The following is a 21,247-nucleotide window of genomic DNA, read 5'->3' on the forward strand; positions in this document are numbered from 1 at the left end:
ATGGACGTAATACTTGCAGGCAACTTCAGTTGCTTTGGTATATTCACATCATGCTTGGAGCCAAATGGCTTCTCTTGGAAAAATGTACACTGTTTACATCTCCCAAGGCTGCAGACAGGCATACTGATTCAGTAGAGCATCAGCTCGTTACAGCTCCAAGAAAACAAGGCAAGACCTTTGCCAGTGGCAGTCAAATAAAAGTTTGGTGCCTCTTGAAAAAAGAAGCCTTCACTTCTTTACCCCTTTTCCAAGCATTCATATCTGAAAGCAGCTAAGGATTTAGGTCCTTATGTATGTTTCCACACCTGTGTCTGAAGTGCAATTTATATTCAGGAATAACGATAAACTTTCTTAAACCATGCAATTTCACTGTTCTGTTTTTGTGTTGACTTCTTACTATCCCATCCCATCAGTTGTTTTAATTTTATTGTTTCTGTCCATCTAAGTTAATATAGCACATATGCTACTTATGCGATTATACTTAACATTTCCCTGTTGTATTATTTCTCCATAAATGGCCCGCAAATATTCTTAATAGAAAATAATTAACATTTTAACCCCTGTAGAAATAATTCAGACTGCTTGATCACAGTGGTTGCTTATGGTTGGGTTCAGAACTTCTACTATTGTGAATCTGTCTGTGAAATCCAGGCATTTGCCATAGTGTTTTGCATTTCCGTGGAACAGCTTTATGACAAGAACATTTTTGCTGCTGTGCATAAATATTTGGAGGATGTCAAGAGATGTGTTAGAAAATAGAAAAGTTGTGACATCCACTTTTCAGCCTTTCGTGATCCTAAGCTCATGAAGGTAGGCAACATTTCTTTCACTGACTTCATTAGTCAAGGAGTTGGTGCACCTATTTCTTCTAAAAGCAGTTATGTTTTTCTTTTTGTCTTTCTTTAAGGCAGGGGGAAATGGGAAGTAATAAAAAGACCTATTATCACCACTGTATTACCAGAAAAAAAACCTGCCAGTATCTACTGTTGAAGAAAGACTAAAAAGGCACTTGGTAACAGAATGGCCCGGTGCTGTGGGAGAGCTGTAATAGCTAGTTAGATCAATCAGTGTCTCTGCTGAGTCTTGACAAGTTTCTGATTTAATGGGCTGAGCCTGTTTCCATAATTACTCTAAAAGTTTTTAAGGGTTGACAAGACCAAACTGCCCAGATTGGCTTTGTACTGCAAGCCTGGGATTCTTTTAGGTCACTATAAAAGCAGACTATGTCGTCCCTAGAAAAATGGTCTTCTTTTCAATTTTTTTTTTAGTTCTTGACTTGTTAAAGAAAACACACCAAAGAGTGCAAAATTATCAGAGGCTGACTGTGGAGGCCAAGTAAACTGAAGCAAATCTGCTAGGCACGAATTAATATGCTGGTGGTTAAGTTACATGTTATATTTCATTTCTTGTTACTCATTACTTCTTAAGATGAACGTGACTTAGGTGTCAAGATATTCTTGTGTGACAACTGCCATGTAGCTAAAAAGTAGATGTTTTATCAGTCAGGTGAAATGTCACCAAATAGAAACATAATTCTGCAGGAGAGCAGTACTGAAAATCACAAATCTGATAGCGAAACCAGAAGAAAAGGACTGCTGTTCGATACAGATTCTGGAATATTGCTTTGACAACCCAAACAGTCGAGTAGTGTATTTATGCCTTCCTGAGATGAATGGTAAAAGTCCCACACATTTTGGCTTGGGAAGGAATCAAATCATTCTATTTTTGCACAAATCGAATCATTCAGTTAATTTTGACTGAAATTAAAGTTGTGTCAGGACTAATACATGCTGGCTGGTGAGAACAGACTTAGTGGCGTTTCACAGGATGAGGGTTGTCTTGGAGAGTTTCAGCTGTAGTACCACCTGTCTGTGAGCACATTCCTTACTGGAGAAGGAAAGAAAAAGTGATAAATAAGACTTATGCTTGTGTGACTTCAGCCAAGGATTTTCCTACCTCAGGGGAATACACAGCTTTTCTAAATGACCCTTTATTCTGCTGCTGTATGAGGCTGGATGTGATCCAGGACATCAAACTGTATATAGCTGTAGTTTTAACACAATTAAATACTAGCCCTTATCTTCTAATTTAAATGGCTCACCATGTTTCTAGTCCAAGATTTTATTGACTAAGAATAGTGGATTTTAGATAATGAGATATTTTGTAGTGATTCAAATAAAAAAGACAAAACCAGAAGCTTTATGAAATATGAGAATCTTTGTCAAACTAAAGATTAATGCCTAAAAGCTTAAGTTTTAGAATTTGGTTAGTAATGACTGGATTTTGCTTTAGTTGGAACTTAATCTCTGAAAGGAAGCATTTCTTTTTTCTTTTTATTTTCTTCCTGAGCTTTTCATAGCGCTCAGAGTGAATGGATAGTTTAGGAAAACTGTAGTTGCAATTTGGAGTCTGTTACATCGAACCTGTCTTTCATGATCCAGATGGAATGAGGAAATGCTGGCAGAGGTTGATGGCTGCTGACAGTGAGTGAGACAGCTTTGTTCCAGCTGCTAGTGCGGGTGGCATTTCTCCTCAACGCAGTGTCCGTGACCTCGGCTCTGCTAGAAGGAGATCACACTGATGTGGATGACTTTTTTTCAGGCCGTCCAGTGGCTTGAGTGCCACGCATTAGAGGTACACTGATAGATGAGCATGGGAAAGGTTAATTTCTGCTCTGTTCATTTTACTGGTCCCTCCATGGAAGGAGAAGTTCACCCTTTCCAGCTGTGGTAACTTTGAAAAGAAGTCGGAATGGCGATGAGTAGCTTTCTGCCCAGCTCCTCAAAACAAAGCAGTTCAAATGCCCCCCATACAACTTTTCAGTGGTTCTCATGGCTGTACGAATGTGACATTGCAATTCTTTTTTCTTTTTTTTTTTTTTTTTAAGAAATTGCTCTTCATGTTTTTATGTATTTTGGTGATAATTTGATGGTGGACAGGGTATAGCCAAAATCTAAGCTTGTAGGTTCTGTTATTACTCCCACACAATAGAGAAGACAGACACCGGGCTTGACTAGTTTGGGCCAGGATCCCAAGTGGCTGCATGGTGTGATGACGTGGCAAAGCACTTGACGGTGTATTCCTGTCATTGTACCAGAATCAGAGAGGTTTATGCATATACCAGAATGGTTTAGCACAGAGACTCAAAAATCACAAAACAGGTTACAGAAGAAAACAAAAAAAAAAGACAAAACCAGTCCACCTTCCTGTAAATCAGAAGCCATGGGATTATCAGGACAGTATCCCTCCTTTTACTTGTGGATTTTTAACATAAAAATCCCCTCCTTCAACTTTCCCTGTAGAGTTTTGAGAGAATAAGTATTTTTTGGTCCATACGGGGCATACAACATATTCTTTGTGTCTCGGTCACAATAGAGTCATAAATATTGATGCTGATTTTTAAATAGTGTGCAGTTTTACCACTGAACTATAACCTCAAAACCACAACTAGGTGAGACAGGTTTTTATGTTCTTTATGTGAAACAGGTGTTTATTTCACAAACTTATTGAGTTGTATTTGAATGTTCTGTTTTCTGTCACATCAACATCTCTGTAAGCATCACAATGTAGAGCTGAAAATTTAAAGGATGTAACAGTTTGGACAAAATATAGGAAAAATGAAGGGCATTGCACTGTATTTTTATCTTTGTAGGTAAACTGTGTTTTGTCTGAAGTACAGAAATGACCAGGTTCAAAACCCAAAGATGAGCATTAAGGGAATGTCTCATAAATATTTGTATAAATGTTTATTATTAGATAGGGTTAACTTGCTGGCTTTATACTATGTATTGTGGCTCTAGGTCACTTCTGTGAAGCTTGGCCAAAGCCTGTGGTCATATCACATATGTGATACTGTGTAGAGAACTGCATGATGTGCAGGCTCTCTTTTTGCCTCCTGAATGGGATAAATCTCTCTCTCTCTCTCTGCATCCATAGATTTCATAGACATTAGCTATTTCATATCTAACTCTGTTAAGTAAAAACTAAAATCTGTAACATCTGGCATCTGCAGTGCAGGCTGGAAAAAAAAAAAAACAACAAAACAAAACAAAGCAAAACAACAACAACAAAAAACACAATGTCAAATCTTTTTGTTGTGCAGAACTTCATGGTGATGAGTTAGATCAAGTTTGCTGTTGTACCCTTGCTGCTGTTGTGACTATCAGTATTTCTATCACTCTCATCCTTAGATCGCCAAATGTGGATAATTCCTGCATTGCTCTAGATGCAGAAAAAAAATCCTTCAAAAGCTTGCATGAAGTGTGTGAGAAGGACAACACTGATGCCAACAGAGAGAAGGGTACAGGCAAACAGTGGAACAGACTGATTTGGAGAAATTGCTGTAGTCTCTGTCAGGCAGAGTTTTCAGTTTACTGTAACCATCCGGGCAGAGGTGGGAATTTAAGAAAAGAATGGAGGTGTTTTGCCTCCATTACAGCAAATATCTTGCAAGAGAGAGAATAGGGGATTTTCCTGAGCTTGCTTTCTGCCCACTCAGCATTCCTGCCTGCTCCAGCATTGAGGGTGAGGTCCAGGAAGGAGGATGACTGAAGCAATTATTTTTGTGGTCAAAAGCAGGTTGCTTACAGATTTGTGAACTAATTCTCTGGCGGTACTCTGTGACCTGCTGTTTTGGAGATTGAATAAAATAATACTTGTGAAGATCCAGCAGCATACATAACCAACCTGAGGCTTCACAGCAGCTGCAGGGGTTATTGCAACCTTGAGGCTGCAGTAGCTGTCACAGTCTCTGCTGCAGAGCTGCTCTGAACAGGGAGCAAAATACCATCTACGTTAGGCTGCGTTTTCCCCCGCAGGCTGAGTGTTGACAAGAGTTTTTATTCCTACAATGTGTCATTATGGCTTCCCAGTTGATTAGCTATACCTGTCATGTGAGGACTAGCTTATTCATCAGAACTTGTTTTCTTTGAAGGAGAAAATGAGTGTATTCCATTAGAGTATTAAAACTAGGACAACAAATGGCACATCAGGAAATTACATTTAATTAGCTGACTTAGCACAAAAGAGAGGTTTTCTTATGTTTATGGTGAGGATCTTGTAATGTTGAGGAATACAATACTATTTATCTTGAACATGCTGAAGGAGAGGGAAGATACTAGGTTTTCTCATAAAGCATTACATGGTAGTTCATTATTAGATTTCTGATCACAGACCTACTGTTAGGCAAAGGAGATGGAATTTTGCTCTGATTTCTGCTTGCCCATACAACCTTTTCTGACTTTCTTATATGCCTCAGCCTGCAACAGACTTATGTCTTATGCCAATGCAGAGGATTATCAGGACTGGTACCCCTGAGGAAGTTCTGTTAAAAAACTTTGTATCCTGATATATTACAGTTTCTGCTATTTTTCTGCTATTTTATAGTAGTAACAGAATACTAAAATACAAAATATCCAGAGAATCTCTACTACTTGTGCTATTGTTTTGTCTTCAGTTTCTTTACTACTGATGCCTTTGTATTTTAGTTTTATTTAGTTCTTTATAGCTGCTTTTAAAAATAATTAACTGTAGGATACAGAAACGGCTGTATGAGCAGTTACTGAGATTTCTTTCTTACGGAATAACAAATGACAGAAATTTTCATGGTAAAGTATTAGTTTTCTTTTTCCTTCCAGGTACCACGATCAACAGGATGTTACTAGCAACTTCCTTGGAGCAATGTGGTTGATTTCAATAACTTTTCTATCCATTGGATATGGTGACATGGTACCTAATACATACTGTGGGAAAGGAGTCTGTTTACTCACTGGAATTATGGTGAGTATTTCTGAATTTATTCATTGGATGTGAGATTATTAGCAGCAATTAATCCCCAAACTTGTGGTAGACGTAAAGAAATATTAATTTGCTAGCCTGTATAGAATATAGACTGTGTAGGATATAGATTGAGGTAAAACTTAATAGTTGTGTAATGAAATACAGTGAAACAAATTCCACCCTGACATAATTTTCAGCTTCAAAATTTTAAGAGTTTTTCATTACGTTTTAAGGTATCACATCTTCTCAGTTATCTTTGGACATGTGTAATTATTACCAGTAATAATGAATCTACAGTTCTGAGTTTTGTTTCTTAAAATTAGGTTAGTCACAAACATAGAAACTCAATGGCTGCTAGTCTGCTAAAGCATTTTACTTGTACGTAGTTTTATTTATTATAAGTCTAATATATTATACATAGTATTCCATTGCTTTAAGTGGACCTATGTAGTGCAATTTTCACAGTATGAGTTTTTGCTAACAGTATTGCAATGCAGCAGTTGTTGGTGCATGCACATTCAATATATATTTATTAGCTGTTCTGTATGTGTGCTTTAAATTTTTGTCAGTATTGCACCATTTGGTCAAAGTTAGGCAAGAAGTAGGATGATATATTATAATGTCTGGGAAATCTATGCACATCTATAGTAAATCAGAAGAAGAAAAGCTCATGATTGTGCCACTTTTATTTATATTGACTCTTGTACAAATGTCCCTGTGAATGAGATAAACATCATATATGCCACATATGACAGCGAGATGCATACATGTTTCTGAAATCTTGCTACTGATGATAAGTGATGCAGCTCCAGTATCTACCTTCTGTTAAAACATGTACATTGGGCTTATGACTGAAAACAAATGGTAGCAAATCGTTTCCCCTTTAAAACAGGTGTTTGGCAAATTTGTTGTTTGTAAGAGTGTATTTTATGTCCAAAGAGTAAAATAGATTAAGGTGTTTTTGTAATGTTTTACAATTTTTCCTTTTTTTTTTTTTTTTTTTTTAACAGCTTACAGGTTTCAGGTCATTGACCTTTCATAACAAAGATGTCCAGTGCATTTTGCTGGTGGTGGCAAATGCTTATCTCTTTAAAAACGGAGTTTGAATTTAGTTGGAAGGTACAGGCTGAAAGCAGAGGAATGACTCAGGCGGCTTTTATAAAGGCTGTTGACTAAGCTCAAATCTGCCATCTTCTGGAGTATTTGCCTTTGTTCCTCATTCTGAGCTGCATTTTGATGCCAGAGAGAATAAAAATTGGTCATAAGTTCATTAGGAAAAAAGGAGGACAAGCAGTATACATTGCCACAGGGATATGCAGAATGGGGGCAGAGCCCTGTCATAATGCTTTTCTTCTTCCTAAGCAGTGTTTAAGAATAAGAAGAAAATACTTCAAGATGCAAGAATCAGATCATTATTCATCCTCATTATCATCTCTGACTAGGCTTTCTGAACAGCAGCAGCTAAATTCTAGGTTAACTCGTATTGAGTATGCACTCATATTCAACTCAAGTTCTGCACTATTTGCATTTCAGTATAAAAAAACTTACAGTAACAGAAATCATAGGAGCTTCAACACCCTGCAAAAGTGCAGTGACAATAGTAATATTGATGCGAATCATCCACAAGTTTCAGCCTGCTATTAAGTTTATGCTAGTGTAAATGATAGCAGCATCCAAACCATAATTTTGAAGGCTGTAGGTACACTTATGATTTTATGATGATGATGGTGATGAAAACAAAGTAAAAATTAAATCACAAAAACAGACTATAGATTATTGCAGATGTTGTCCTACACACCAATGAATGAATCAGACAGAAGAAGAAATTACAGGATGCATTTGTCATTTTGCATTTGACAGCACCATTTGGATTCAGATATAAAATAATTTATTGCAGTTGTTTCTATTGCTTGGGAGTAAAAGTGAAGTACTGATTAATATGTAGTGTTTACACACAAGACATTTCTTTTTCACAACAGAAATAAGATTCACTCCTTTGAAATTAAGCGTGTGCAATGTATACATTATACCTTCCTATCTTTGTTTGTATTTTGTGATTAAATGTTCTGCAGAAACTTTGGAAGCACTAAGGCTGTAATCAGAATCACATGGTAATAATTTAAGGATTAATAATCTTAAGACACAGAAAACATTATTAACCAAAAAAAAAAAGGGGGGGGGGAGAGAGGGGCAGGTGGTTAGTTTGCAGTGTTAGTAGTTCTGAAACCCTGACTCTTAATTACATTCTAAAGGGTATCAGCCATATGGCTTTGGCAAATCATCATCTTTGAAAAGAAAATTATGGATCGGTGAGAGAAATTCAGATCTTGGAATTACTTTTTTGTTTGTTTGAATTTTTTTATATATTTTTTTTAAATTTTTGATAAAGGATCTGAAAGACATGGAATATGAAACCATGAACACAGTAATGAATGATCTTCCAGCCTAGCCTGCAAGACTAAAAAGCTTATAGGTCTTGAATACGATTCTTTAAATACAGTCACTCTTCTGAAACTCTTCTGAAACCAATTAATTCATATTTGTTGTGGAAAAGATAAGAACAGGATACAGAAGAGATGGGTAGACCTATACTATCCATCTTCACCATGCCATGCAACTTGCAGGATTATTTCTGCTCACTGAATATGCAGTGGTTATCACTAAATATGCACGCTGAATATGCAGTAATACCCAAGTGGACCTCTCAGATCCTGGTCAGCAGGCTGAGCTCAACTACAGTTGGAGCACTTTGTGCTTGTACTGAGTGTAACAGCTTATAAACAGAGCATTTTCAACTGCTTAATGGCTTTATGGTGTCAGGGCTTTGGAGTGGTTTGCCAAATTTTTCTTGCTTTGTGAGGATATGAGGAGGATGGCAGAAATTTGGAGAAGGGAAATAGAAATTGATAGAAGGAAAAAGAAGGGGCAAAAGGGAGAAGATATCGGAAGGTGTGTAACTGTTGACTGAAAGATGGGAAGAATTGTAATGAATGAATGACCTATTGAAGGTATATGAAGAATCCAGAGGATGTTGAGTAGTTTCTGGTCTTGTGTGAGAGCAGGGGGTCTATTAATCTCTGTTAAGAACCATTACAGTTGGAAAAAACAAAATTGCCTCTTTCTGATGCATTGTAGTAATTCCATGCAATTTGTGCCACAATGACTAGCAAATAACTATTTTTAGATAATTTTTACAGGCCTTTTTCATTTTTTTTTTATTTATGCAAGATGAAATAATAGCAATACATTCTTATGACTGCAAATAAAAGAATCTGCTGCAAGGTTTGAGAAGGACTTTTCCTTTTCTGTTGAGCATTACGTTGTGAGCTTGTGCATTGATTGTATGATGCAGAGATAAGGATGCAGAATTTTCCTAACGGGCTAGCTGCCAGCAGTTAGAAGACATGAAGAACTTAGTAGGTCAAACCAATTTTGCCACAATAAAATGAATGAGTTGCAATTGTCCTGTCACAGGATGCACAGAGTGGCTGGCTACAGGTTGGGTGAAGATTGCTTTAGATCAAATAGCTGTTCTTTTAGAGGCTTGGTCATGCTGTTGCCAAAATTGCAGCAATAAAAGGTTCTGTTATTGAAAAGAACTCTGAAGAGATCATTAAGATCATAAAAGAAAGAAGTTATGAAGATTTTCTTAAACTTACATCATAGGGGTGGGCAACATTAAATGTTTCATCTAGAAACATTTTAAGTAGCATCTTCAACCATTATATTTGAACTCCATTTGTATAGCTGAAGAATTCTTATTTGAGTAGTCGCAATATAGTCAGTGTGTACTATCTGCTCCTAGGGATGCCAGTTTTTATAAGTTCTACATGGTGAATTAAAAACGAATCAGATCCCATTTTAAAACATCTCATGCTGCAACTTTTAATGTACATGTGGAAATATGCATTTAATTTAAAAGAATCACAATTCCTATCCTACATATGCCAAAAAAATCAAGAGGATTAGGTGTTTCTGAGAAAAGGGGACTCTTACCTGTGGTTAAATTCTCTTGTTTGTGCATACAGTTTTATATCAGACTCACCCAGTTCTTATCAACATACGGCTGCCTACATCAGGAACGTGGCATCTAGAATAGTGTAATTTTTAATCATGTGATTTTTATTGGTAGGAAAATCTGAATTGTAACATCTTTGAAAATTAGTAGTTTCTAGATTGAAAAAAAAAAAGAAAAATGAGATTTTAACTGTCTTGTTAACATTGGCTACATTGGCTGCTGAAAGTAAAGAAAAAGAAGTTAAACAAGATTGGAGCAGTGTAATATGAAAACTGTTTTTTAGAACTTTTATGGGTAATTTACTAAAAGGTCACAAATAATTTTGCATAATGATGCCTAAAACGTGGGATTTTTTATAAAAAAAAAAATCTTTATATTTAATTCTGTAATGAGTTGCAGAAACACATAATTGTTTATGAAACACAGAAATGTACTTTGAATTACACTCAGAGAGCTGAAAAGGTATGATTAAGACCAATATGCTGCTTTTTGGCTAGATTTGTATTATTAAGTGATAGAAAAGAGTCAATTATCTATAATAACAGTATAAGAATAATAGGTTGTGTTGCCATTTAAAGGTTTACCTAGAGCATTTTGTACATTGGTTATCAATGTGTAATATTTTTACCATGTCTAGTGCCTGGTGGAAAAAAGGTGAGAGCAATGTTGTGAATAGTTTTGTTGATGAGAAGCTTACTGGAGGAATTTCAAAAATGTAGAACACAGCTTGGTTTTTATTTCCCTGAAAGCCCAGAGAAAAAAAAGGTTTTCATGTGAATTGATAGTGGTTTTGGTCTACATTTCAAATATATGATAGAATTTAATTCAATCGATTCTGAAAATTAAATAATTACCATAAGTGATGTCAGGATTCACAACAGATCATTTTTATTCCTTCTAACATAATAGCATGTAGCTGGACAGCGTATCAAGCAGAATCATAAAATGGAGAAGACATTTAATGGTGTTTGAATTATTCAGGGTTGGAACTAGAAAAAGTTGTGCAGGTCAGAAAGTCCTCAGCTCCTCTATTATTGTTGTTCGAGCACACAAGTTTGTCAAAATGGAAACTTTTTTCAGGAACAAGACATAAACATACTTCTGGATTATTTTAGGTCAATGGCTTATTCTGATGAAATGTCTAACAGAAGTAAAGGAAAAATAAATTATTAAAAAGTTGAGTAGCTCCATATAGTGATCCCTAAAGCAGCACTGATTAGGACAGTCATCTGGAGTGAGAGAGAATGGCAGAGGCTGTCTTCTACCTCCATTTAAGTAAACAAAAACTGGAAGATGTAACTGTCTTTAGAATTATGGAAAAAGTAAAAGAAAAAAAAACACCTTCAGAAGGCATACTGGGTTTACATGGCAATGCTTTTGTGGTGGTGGGACTGGAGGGGTGGTCTGTGTGAGCCGAGCCCAGCAGCTGCCCCGTGTCGGAGCAGAGTCAGCTCCACCTGCTCCAAAAGGGACCTGCTGCTGGCCAGAGCTGAGCCATGAGTAATGCTGGGTGGGCCGCTGGGAGAGCAGAGTTAAGAAAGGGGAAAAAATCTGCTGGGCAACAGTAGCTGAGAGAGAAGGGGGAGAACCAGCTTTGCAGACACCAAGGTCAGGGCAGGAGGTGCTGCAGGCAGGCAGCAGCAGTTCCCCTGCGGGCTGTGCAGGGAGAGGCCCCTGGTGGAGCAGGCTGTCCCCCTGCAGCCCATGGGTCCCCCATGGAGCAGATCTCCACGCTGCAGCCCCCCCATGGGTGGAGGAGCCCCCGGTGGAGCAGGTGGATGTGGCCTGGAGGAGGCTGCGGCCCATGGAGAGCCCCCGCAGGAGCAGGCCCCGGGCCGGAGCTGCAGCCCGTGGAGAGGAGCCCACGCAGGAGCAGGGGGTCTGGGGGGAGCTGCCCCCACCCGTGGGGGACCCAAGCTGGAGCAGTTTGCTCCTGGGGGATGGATGGATGGATGGACCCCGTGGGACGGAGCTGTGTGGGAGCAGTGCTTGAAGAGCTGCTGCCTGTGGGCAGCCCCCCCAGGCTCAGTTGGGGAAGGACGGCATCCCTGGGAGGGACCCCACATGGAGCAGGGGCAGAGAGGGACCCTGAGGGAGCAGCAGAGACCAAGTGCTATAGACTGACCGCAGCCCCCATTCCCCTGAAGTTCTCTCTTGCACTGCACCACCTTGCTGTGAGAGAGTGCGAGAAGATGACTGGGTAGGCACCTGGTGACCAGCCAAGGTCAACCCAGCACAGAAGGTTTTCAGTTCTGCCTCTTCCCCAGCAGATCAGGGAAGTTTTTGAAGTGTTGGAGGACAGGAGAACTGTCTTCTACTTTGATCTCATTTAGGAATTGCAGATGCATTTCAGCAAGTTCAAAGGCAGTCTGTTACTGACTGGAATGAACAGCAATTGTCTCATGATGTCTTTGTTTACATAAATATGCCTGCAGCTGATGATTGTTTTAGGAGAACCTCTACTTTGTTGTTAAACCATGTAAGTTGGTTTTGTTTCATCTGCAATAACTTAAGATATAATAAAGGAATTTTAATATACTTTTATACATATTATTACAAAGCTTTTTTTTTTTATTTACAACACACACATTGGACAAGAATATCATCAGTAGGTCTCATTCTGAACTACTAAACGAATGTTTCCCATCAGCATCACAGGCTGGTCAGCCTGCTGCTTAAGTGAAAGCACTTCCTTGCTCAGCAGAAAGGTTTTTTTGCATGTCAGGCAGTGTCATGTTTGCCAGGGTGTTTTCAGCTGTTAAGACCACTCACAGTTTCCCAGGAGTCCAGATATCATGGTGCGTTCTGTCATTGTACTCATCTGAGCTAGCACCACTGTCATTTTTAGGTTCACTTACAGAAGCCAGACTTTTTTTTTTTTTTTTTTTTTTTTTTTTTTTTTTTTTTTTTAGGAAATGTTTCTTGTGCTGTCCCAGAAACCTTTCCCCATACTCAGCTTGCATTACTAAAGAACAGAGTTCACTTCATCCCCCCTGCTACTACCTGATACAGTCTGGGAGTACTTAATCCGTTTCATTTTTTGTGTATGACATGTAATACTCCTCATTATTTTTATTATTTCTCTGTTTTTTTGCAACATTGCCAGAACTTTACAGACTAGTGGGAAGTAAAGAATCCATTCATCTGCTGTTCTGTAGATGAGAAATCTACATGTTACGACCAAATTCTAGCTGTGGTGCAGAAAACCTCCACTGAAGCCAGGCAAATACTGAATATACGAAAATATAAATAATGCAAAACTATTTTAGGTCACAGCTTTGGCTGCGATGGTATAGTTGTTGTCCTATTACTCATCCTACTTTGTTTCAGTGTTGCAAAGTTACACATCCGTCCCAGTAAACAATGACAAATGCAAAAATGCATTTATGCAACACCATTTCCATAGCCTCTGTCTGTCTTGTGGATGGATTCCTCCCTTGACTTTTGCATTGCTTGTTTTGGAGAATTTTTTTGCTTCAAACAAGATTATTTTTTCCCCTTCCTAGGTGGTCCTCTAAGTCCACCTTTTAGAAAGCCAAATGAACAGAGTATCTGTTTAAATTCTTACAGGTTTTCATTTTATACAGAGCAGCAGGAAGAATGTTGTGCCTTTTCTGGTGCAGAGCTAAATTTCCCACCAGAGCCATATGTCTGCAAAGCGGACCTTCTCTCTCCCTCAGTGGATCTCAAGGGAAATGAGCAAGAAATGTGGCAGCTGCCTTCTTTCAGCTACAGGCAAGTATAGCAGGACATTTTTGTGACAACTACAGCGCTAAAGACTGCACTTCACTTCCAGTCCAGTAAACCAAAGCTGCCAGGAGACTTTCAGCTGAGACACTGATAGACCGTATTACTTTCTTTCTCACTGATAATACCCTCTGGGCATATATATGTGACCTCCAGGCAGTTGCAGAAATTTCTCAGTTCACTGTTGTCTGTAAATGTATTTTGGAGCCCTACCAAAGAAAGAACCAAGTGGAAATGCCAGAGGCATTCTCTGAAATGCAGGCTTTTAAACTGCTGACCAAGTGATGTTTTCAGTGCAGCTTATCAGCCAGTGCTAGCCCTACTTGTCACAGATTTTGAAAGACCATGAAAGCAACCCCTAAACATAACCCTTTGGTCGAAGAGTTGCGAGCACCTCTCTTTGTTTTTCACTGGAATGGGACTGTTGCAAGAATGCTAATGGCAAGCACTAGACTTTATTGACATCTCAGTCTGAACTCTGCAGTTTTGCAGTCACTGTATATTGGATCAGTGTGAACCTCAGTCTTAGCAGTTGTGAATGGTAGGAAAGACACGATCTTCATCCAAGCTTCTTAGCCTCGTACTCATCAGATAAGAGTTCTGTGATTTTAGTCGCTCTGGGCAACAACAGATTTTCCCTCTAGCTGCTGTGACTGACTGCTGTGGTTTGCCACGATATAAAATTCTCTGTTGTAGCTTTAAATTAGCCTGCTCAGGCAATCCAGGTGATAAGAGCAGAAAGCTCAGGGTGGGCTGCATTAGTGAAGGGAAGGACAGAGGACTGTGATTAGACTGCTAAAGTCATCTCATCTGTTATAGCATGTAAGATCGATGCATAACCTCAGCAGAGCCCAACAGGATCTGAAGGAGAAAAAAGGACAGGAGAAAAAAGAAAGACAGGTCCAGTATAACGATGTGTACAGTATAGTTGGTTAATACAGACCTATCACCTTCGTTTATTCTTATTTATATTACTTCAGTACTCTAAACACCTGCTCTTACTGATACCAATACTGTATAAAGACAGTAGAAACACATACTCCAAATTCCTAAACAGCTTAACATCTTCATAGTGCAAAGAAAGCTGGGAACAAGGAGGTGTTATGTGGGATCTAAACAAGTGATCCTTCGGCACACCAGGAGTCTAAAGTATTGTTTCGTCAGACTTTCTAGTAATAGCCTAAAAATGGCGGTGGTCAAAATTTGAAAGGAAACTCACGATTAGATTTGTACATGTTTTTGGTGAGTTTTTCCTCAATCAAAGGACAATGCAGTGTTTTTTTTTGTTTGTTTGTTTTATTGTTTTTGTCTTGTTTTGTTTTGTTTTTAAGTGGGATTATCAGAGCAAAAATATACACAGTTTCTATACTGACGAACTGGAAGAATGTAGAGTCATAACATACTGAAACTGAGGGCAAATGTTTTATATGTGATGCCATGGGGAAGGGAATAGAGGAAAAACTGGGCAAAAAGGATGGGCAGAGAAAATAAATCATTGCAGCATTCTCCAGTATGACTAAGAATGGGATAATTTGCTTGAAAGCAGATGAAAGGAGGCTTGCAATAATTCAGAACTAAGTGCCGAGAGGAGAGCTTTAACTATGTGGACAGAAAAGGAATGCTGTAGGTCTAACAGCAAAATGAAAGAAAACATGAAGTAATAGTTACTTTGTTCTGGAGGGCACATTTAAGCATTTTGTTCAGTTGCTAAATTTAAATGTAACTCAAAATAGAATTAATTTCACCTTTCGTCTATCGCTGTCTTAAAATTGTGTGGGCTTGATGTTAGAAAGCCAGTGCCTCTTTTCTGGGGCCAATCTTCCACTTTTCTAAGGAACATAAATCATCATTTAGGCTTGTGTAACTGAGGAAAAGAATTAGCCGACTAGCGTTTAAAAAGTATCTAAGTACATATGTGAGTCAAATAACCACACAAGCTTATTTCCATCCATGCAACATTGTCCGTATTCTAGTCAGCAAAGAAGATCGCTAAGGAGAGCTTTCATGGACTATTGCTTACCTGCATGAACGTTTGAGTTTAAATCATCGTTCTTTGTCCTGAGCAGGAGCAGCATGTTTAGAATAAAGATATGAAGAATGTCCTGATGTTGTCTGCAGATATATCAACATGTTTTCATACAGGAGAGCAGCGAAAAAGTTGACAGTCAAGGAGAGTTCTGACCAGTGTAAATGTCTATAAATCTTATGCTTCAAGACTGTACTTTTCAGAAAAGCAAGTTTTACATCAACAGAAGAGATTTGATGCCACTGTGCAGTCTAATCCAAGCTGGTGCTTGTTTTGCCCAATTGAAAGACTGAGGATGTGTCATATATTTGTTTTCAGACTTCTTGCTTTTACCAAAGACTAAGAGAAACTATTTCATACCAATCAAGATATGGTATGCATTCAGGATGAGGTCTGCGTACTTCAACTTCAGATCATTTTAAATGGAAAATAGGCTTATTGGTGGAGTCTTGGTCTTGTCATTTTAGAGAAGCCAGTTTTCAACTGGGTGATTGTTTGGGACTTCTCCTTGTTTATAAGATAATTTTGTTCAGCCTGCACATCCTTCTGGAAAGCAGAAAAATTCAGGATGCTGAGCTTATAAACTTTATGGCTGCTGGAAAGCCTTTGTTCACATAGTATTTGAAAGAAATTAGTTGCTGAAAGGTTATCTGATACTATTTACTTGAAAGTTTCCAATAAATGGATCAAATTAGCAACACAGTTAAACCTTCATTTTGGCTTGCCTAGTTTGCTCACACTGTACATATTACTACTTTTTTAATACATAATAACAAAGTTTGTGCTTTTTAACAGCTGTGATGGTACCTTTCAACACAGCTTGTAATTGTATAATGCTTCATTTCACGGGTGAGATCATGTCAAATGTTTCAGCAGATTTGAGAAACTATGAAATCTGAATTGTTTTTTAAATTTTCCTCAAATCATTAGAAATCTGAATAGTCAGCAAATATATTAATATTTAATAATTGGTCATTATTTCCCTCCTTTGTGGAATAGTACTAAATCAGAACTTTCTGTTGTACATAGTTATGAACATTTACTAACTAGCACAAAAAGATGCTTTTCTTTAAAATCTGACATTTGCTTTTGCATCATTTCAGCCATGCTTTGAATGGATGGTTCTGTGAGGTGGAATTCAATGGATTTCAGATGTATATGTATCTAGATAATGTTTCAAAGGACTGATGAGGGAATGTTACAAATATTCTTTCATTCTTTTTCCCCCTAGCTGTGGATATACTGGAAGTCCTAAGTGCCCTTAAAATTGGTCTGCTTACCAAAACAAAATAACAGGCAACTCAGAAATGGAAGAGAAAGACAGGGACTGACTGAGGAATACAAGGTCCAAATAGAATTAATTACTGCCTTAATACTTGAAAATATGCATATTCCTGCCCTTTTCATTTTCTTTTGATGATATGTGATTCCCCTGAAAGTTGAGCAGGAGCTTGAAGCAATGATATAGTTTATTTACTTCAAAACAGGATAAAAAGAATGATGAATGAAATTATAAAATGCAGTAATCAAATATAAGACTTTTTTTAGAATTTTATTCTCAAAAGAGCCCTTCTTGCAGTTGAAATAATGTGGTGCTTTTATTTAGCCTAAATCATTTTAGTAAGAAAGTGACTTCTAAATTCTGAAGTATTGATGAAAGAAAAAAAAAGGGGGGGGGGGGGCAACTGAGCAGGAATTTATAGAATTCATGTGACTTATTTTCATGTCAATTGTGCTATTCAAAAACAGCAGGCATGATGCTTATGATGCTACCATCTTAAAGCAACAGTATTGCCTCCATTTCATTTCTGCAATTTGGAATAATTCTCACTTTCTGAGTATTTTTAAGGATGCTGAAATCTTTAGGTAAGCTGTGTAAAAGCACAGAGCGCTGTAAAATAAAATATTAATTCGAATTTTGTTCTTTAGGTAGTATTTCAGTGTTATCTCTGTAAGCTGATAGCTGTTCAAAGGATCAGTATAATTTGGTTTCCTTCAAGTTAGTGCAAAAAGTAAACATGCAAAGAGTATACTTCTTTTTTCTCATGCAGAGATGCTTAAAGATCTCATTCTCTTATACTGAGAACCATCATAACCCACAACACCAAGTGTATAATTTGCATGTAGACCACCGTGCAGTTGCAGTAAGTTGTTCTGGTGATGAGGAGGATAGCAGCCCATTTGTGACATAGAGGTGGCTTTCACAGCGAGCCAGTGACACTGTTTTACTGCTGCAGGTGCTGTCTTTCACGTGAGATATAAAGCTTTTTTTTAGCAGATATTGGCCCTTATAACTCTGGTGCCACTTTAAGGCATGAGAGTTAGTCCCAAAAGCCTGGGATAATTTCAACGCAAACAAATTCGGCTCATCTGTCACCATTCCTCCAGTCCTTTTTTTTGTGTGTGTGTGTGGGGGGGTGGTGGGTCTAATATTTTTCTTCTCTGATTATTAAGCATAAACAGCTGTTTTGTGCTGCTTTGCCAGGGGTGAGCAGGCCTCTTTGTATTAACAGCCTCATCCCATTTTAACATTCTCACTGTAAGCAGGCAGAATTCAAATCATGTCATTGGATCAACATTTGGCCCCATTTATCCTGACATACGGGATCAAAAGATCAAAAGATTTCATTTTTTTTCCTCTTTTTTTTTTTTTTCCTCTTCTTCCTTGCTATTTTATGGGGTCATATTTTTATTCTTTTTGCCCACAGGGAAGTCTTCTGCATTTTAGTACTTCCTTCCTGCACTCCTTCACAGTAAGGAGACTGAAGAAGAGCTGTCTATTTTCTGAGGAGGTAGGGCATACAGAAGAGCAGCTCCTGCCCATTTCTCTTCTCAGCATTTCTGAAACTCTCAATCTTAAGCTGCGTTGGCTGTCTTCTTCCTTTTTGTTTCTGAGTGGGATATGGGAAAGCAAAGGATTAGTTATAGCCCCATTTTGCCCTTATCTCATGAAGAGAGAAGGCAACTTCAAATAAATGTGAACTTCGCTCAGCATAGGGCTAGAGCACAGGGGGAGAGGGCACAGCAAAGCCTGAAAGGTTAGTATGGAGGACAGGAGAGAAGCTGGAGGGGGAAATGCAGCAAAATTATAAAGGATGTGTTCAAGGGAGAGTTGAGGGCTGTTGGGGATAGAAACTTGGCTAAGTAAGAACTAATTGCAGAGGATCAGGTCCTTGTGAGGAAGCAGATGAATATCTTGGAACAATCTACCAGTGGAGATTAATTAATTGGACACTCTGACAAAATTAATTGGGTGCCTCGGTAAGGAAGTAGAGAGGGCAGATTAATTTTTTTTGAGGACACTATGTGAACAAGGAGTTCCAGAGAGTTAATTTATTTTCCATTCTCTGTGTATTTAGTAGTCGAATTTGTATTTTGGAAGTTGGATTCAGGAATTTGGGCTGCATCTTCTGGAGATAGTAAGGCAGGCATGGGGGAGTGGGGAGGAATGGAGAGAGTAAATTAATAGGAAAAATACAGAAAGAGTGGAAGAACATTGTGTCTAAAAGTGTATTAAGATTCAGTGTGCAACGAGAGACTGCTTTACACTGGAGAGTAACTGACATAGGTGCAATAACAACTAGATGTGGTGAACACAGCCTTGTGTATTTAATGTGATTTTTATTTTTTAAGAGCATTTTTGCTTGTTTAAATGAAGAGAAGAAAAAACATGAAACCAGCAGTAGTAATGCTAGTAAGAGCATCAGAGAGTAAATGATACCTTGCGATTTGTATAATACATACTGTTTCTCCATACCTGACTCATTTTAGCCAACTTCTTCTTCTCTCTTCCTCACCTCCACAGAAAAATAAAATACTGTGATGCTGATAAAGATATTGCCATTTCAAAGAAACTGACACTTTGTCCTGTTATGAACATGCATGTCTGTGCATATGCATGTGTGTGCATACATATACACTGCACAAATTAGTAACTTGATATTTTCTCCATTCAGATTTTGCTGAAATAATGCTTGTATGCTATTTTTTATGTTAATAAGAAATTAATAATTCCTACAGAAAAAAATCAGTGAAAGCTCAAAAAATAACAGGGAAGTATACTAAAATGATTAAATACTAAATTTATGATAATTTTATTTTCAGGCTCTAAAAAAAATCCTAAGAAACTTTTTAGTGTCCTAAATACTAATCTAATCTTCTTCTTTAGCAGTTCTTGTAACCTCAAGACAGTTATTAAGAACAGGGTATTTTGCATTTATTTACTAACATTGTGGGTTCTAAAAGTTGTTTTGTTCACACACACCCCTTTGTTTTGCACTAGAAATGGGATGTGTTCACATTTTCAACCCCTGCAGGAAAAAAAGCAGAACTTCTAAATGATGCTGCTCACTAATTATTTTGATGCCTTGACAGTATACCAGCCTGTAATTGCTGACTCTTCCTATTATTTTGAATGGAAATATCTGTAGCATGTTCACTATATTTACCAGGGATGAATACCTGATGCCTACCATATTTCTACAGCAAAGGAGAAACTTCCACCAAAAAAAAAAACAAACAAAAACCAAAAAACTGCAAAATGCAGTAGTAACAACTTGGGGGTTTGTTTTATTGTTTTCAGGGTGCTGGGTGCACTGCACTGGTGGTAGCTGTGGTGGCAAGGAAGTTAGAACTTACCAAAGCTGAAAAACATGTGCATAATTTCATGATGGACACCCAGCTAACTAAAAGAGTAAGTCACACTTTATATTCACAGCTGAAAAGGAAAGGTATGTTAATTTATTTCTGGATTCATTTTAAATGGTCTCCTGCTCCGTTCCTCTACTGGGCTTTTTCATGGGTGTGATTTTGAAAAGAGGAAATGGAATGCCCTGAGCTTTTCTTTGAATTGAGGGTAACTGCAAATTCCTGGAGGATTTTTGAGGATTTGAATTTTTTCCTGTAGAAGATCCTTGCAGACGGAAGATAATTGGTGTAACTAGCATTTAAATGCTGTAAAACTAGAAAACAATATGTTAAAGTAAAAAACTTTCATGCAGCATATGAGAAAAACTTGTAGCTGCAATAGGTGAAATAACTGACATGGGAGGATTTAAAGCTATGAAGAAAAAGACATGTTCATAGTTTGCAAGAGAGATAATTGCTTGGACGCTGAGCAAAGGGTTCATTTAGCTGCATACAGTACTGAAGCACAAAGGCAGATGTTTTGTAGAAAAAAGAAATATGTTAAAATGGGTTATTAAAAAAACAAACAAACAAACAAACAAACAGAAATCATTAGAATTCATTTAAAAGTGCTATTTTAAATTTATCTTGAACTTTTTAATTTTTTCCCAAACTGGCAGCCGTGATTCTGCTCTCGGTGTGGAGGTTGGCTGCATCAGCAGAGCTTCTTGCACCAATGCAGCCCCAGGCCCCCAGCTGGGGACAGCCACACAGTGTCTCCACAAAGTGTGCTCCTAGCACGTCAGCACACAGGTCTGGTGGTGCTGGCTGCCACGTATCTGTGCCGGTCACCTCTAAATGCCTATACCTCCCCTAAGCAGTCACAGGGGGGAAAAACTAAGGATGTGTGTGGGAAGGCAGTTCTTACACAGGTCAAAAGGGTGAGTTCTTGTAACTTCAGTTGAGGTGTCCATCTCAGGGTGCCTTAACACAGCTATTACAGTGAATTAGGGTCCTGCTGATACTAGACCACAGGCAATAATTTGCCCTTT

General features: G+C 38.1%; 1 protein-coding gene across 6 annotated transcripts in view; it reads left to right on the forward strand.

The window, feature by feature from the left end:
- Window positions 1–21,247, forward strand: part of KCNN2 (potassium calcium-activated channel subfamily N member 2) — a 77,232-nt gene that overhangs the window by 42,964 nt on the left and 13,021 nt on the right. Inside the window, exons 5-7 of one of the 6 annotated variants that reach the window (XM_068666356.1) lie at window positions 5,619–5,778; window positions 18,278–18,361; window positions 20,152–20,262. In XM_068666356.1, the coding sequence (XP_068522457.1) occupies window positions 5,619–5,778; window positions 18,278–18,361; window positions 20,152–20,262 (355 nt within the window). Of the gene's footprint in view, window positions 1–5,618; window positions 5,779–6,788; window positions 9,060–18,277; window positions 18,362–20,151; window positions 20,263–21,247 lie in introns of those variants that run through there. The other 5 variants (XM_068666357.1, XM_068666358.1, XM_068666359.1 and 2 more) reach the window with 5 other exon arrangements.

This window comes from Anas acuta, chromosome Z (assembly GCF_963932015.1).
Source record: "Anas acuta chromosome Z, bAnaAcu1.1, whole genome shotgun sequence".
NCBI lineage: Eukaryota > Metazoa > Chordata > Aves > Anseriformes > Anatidae > Anas > Anas acuta.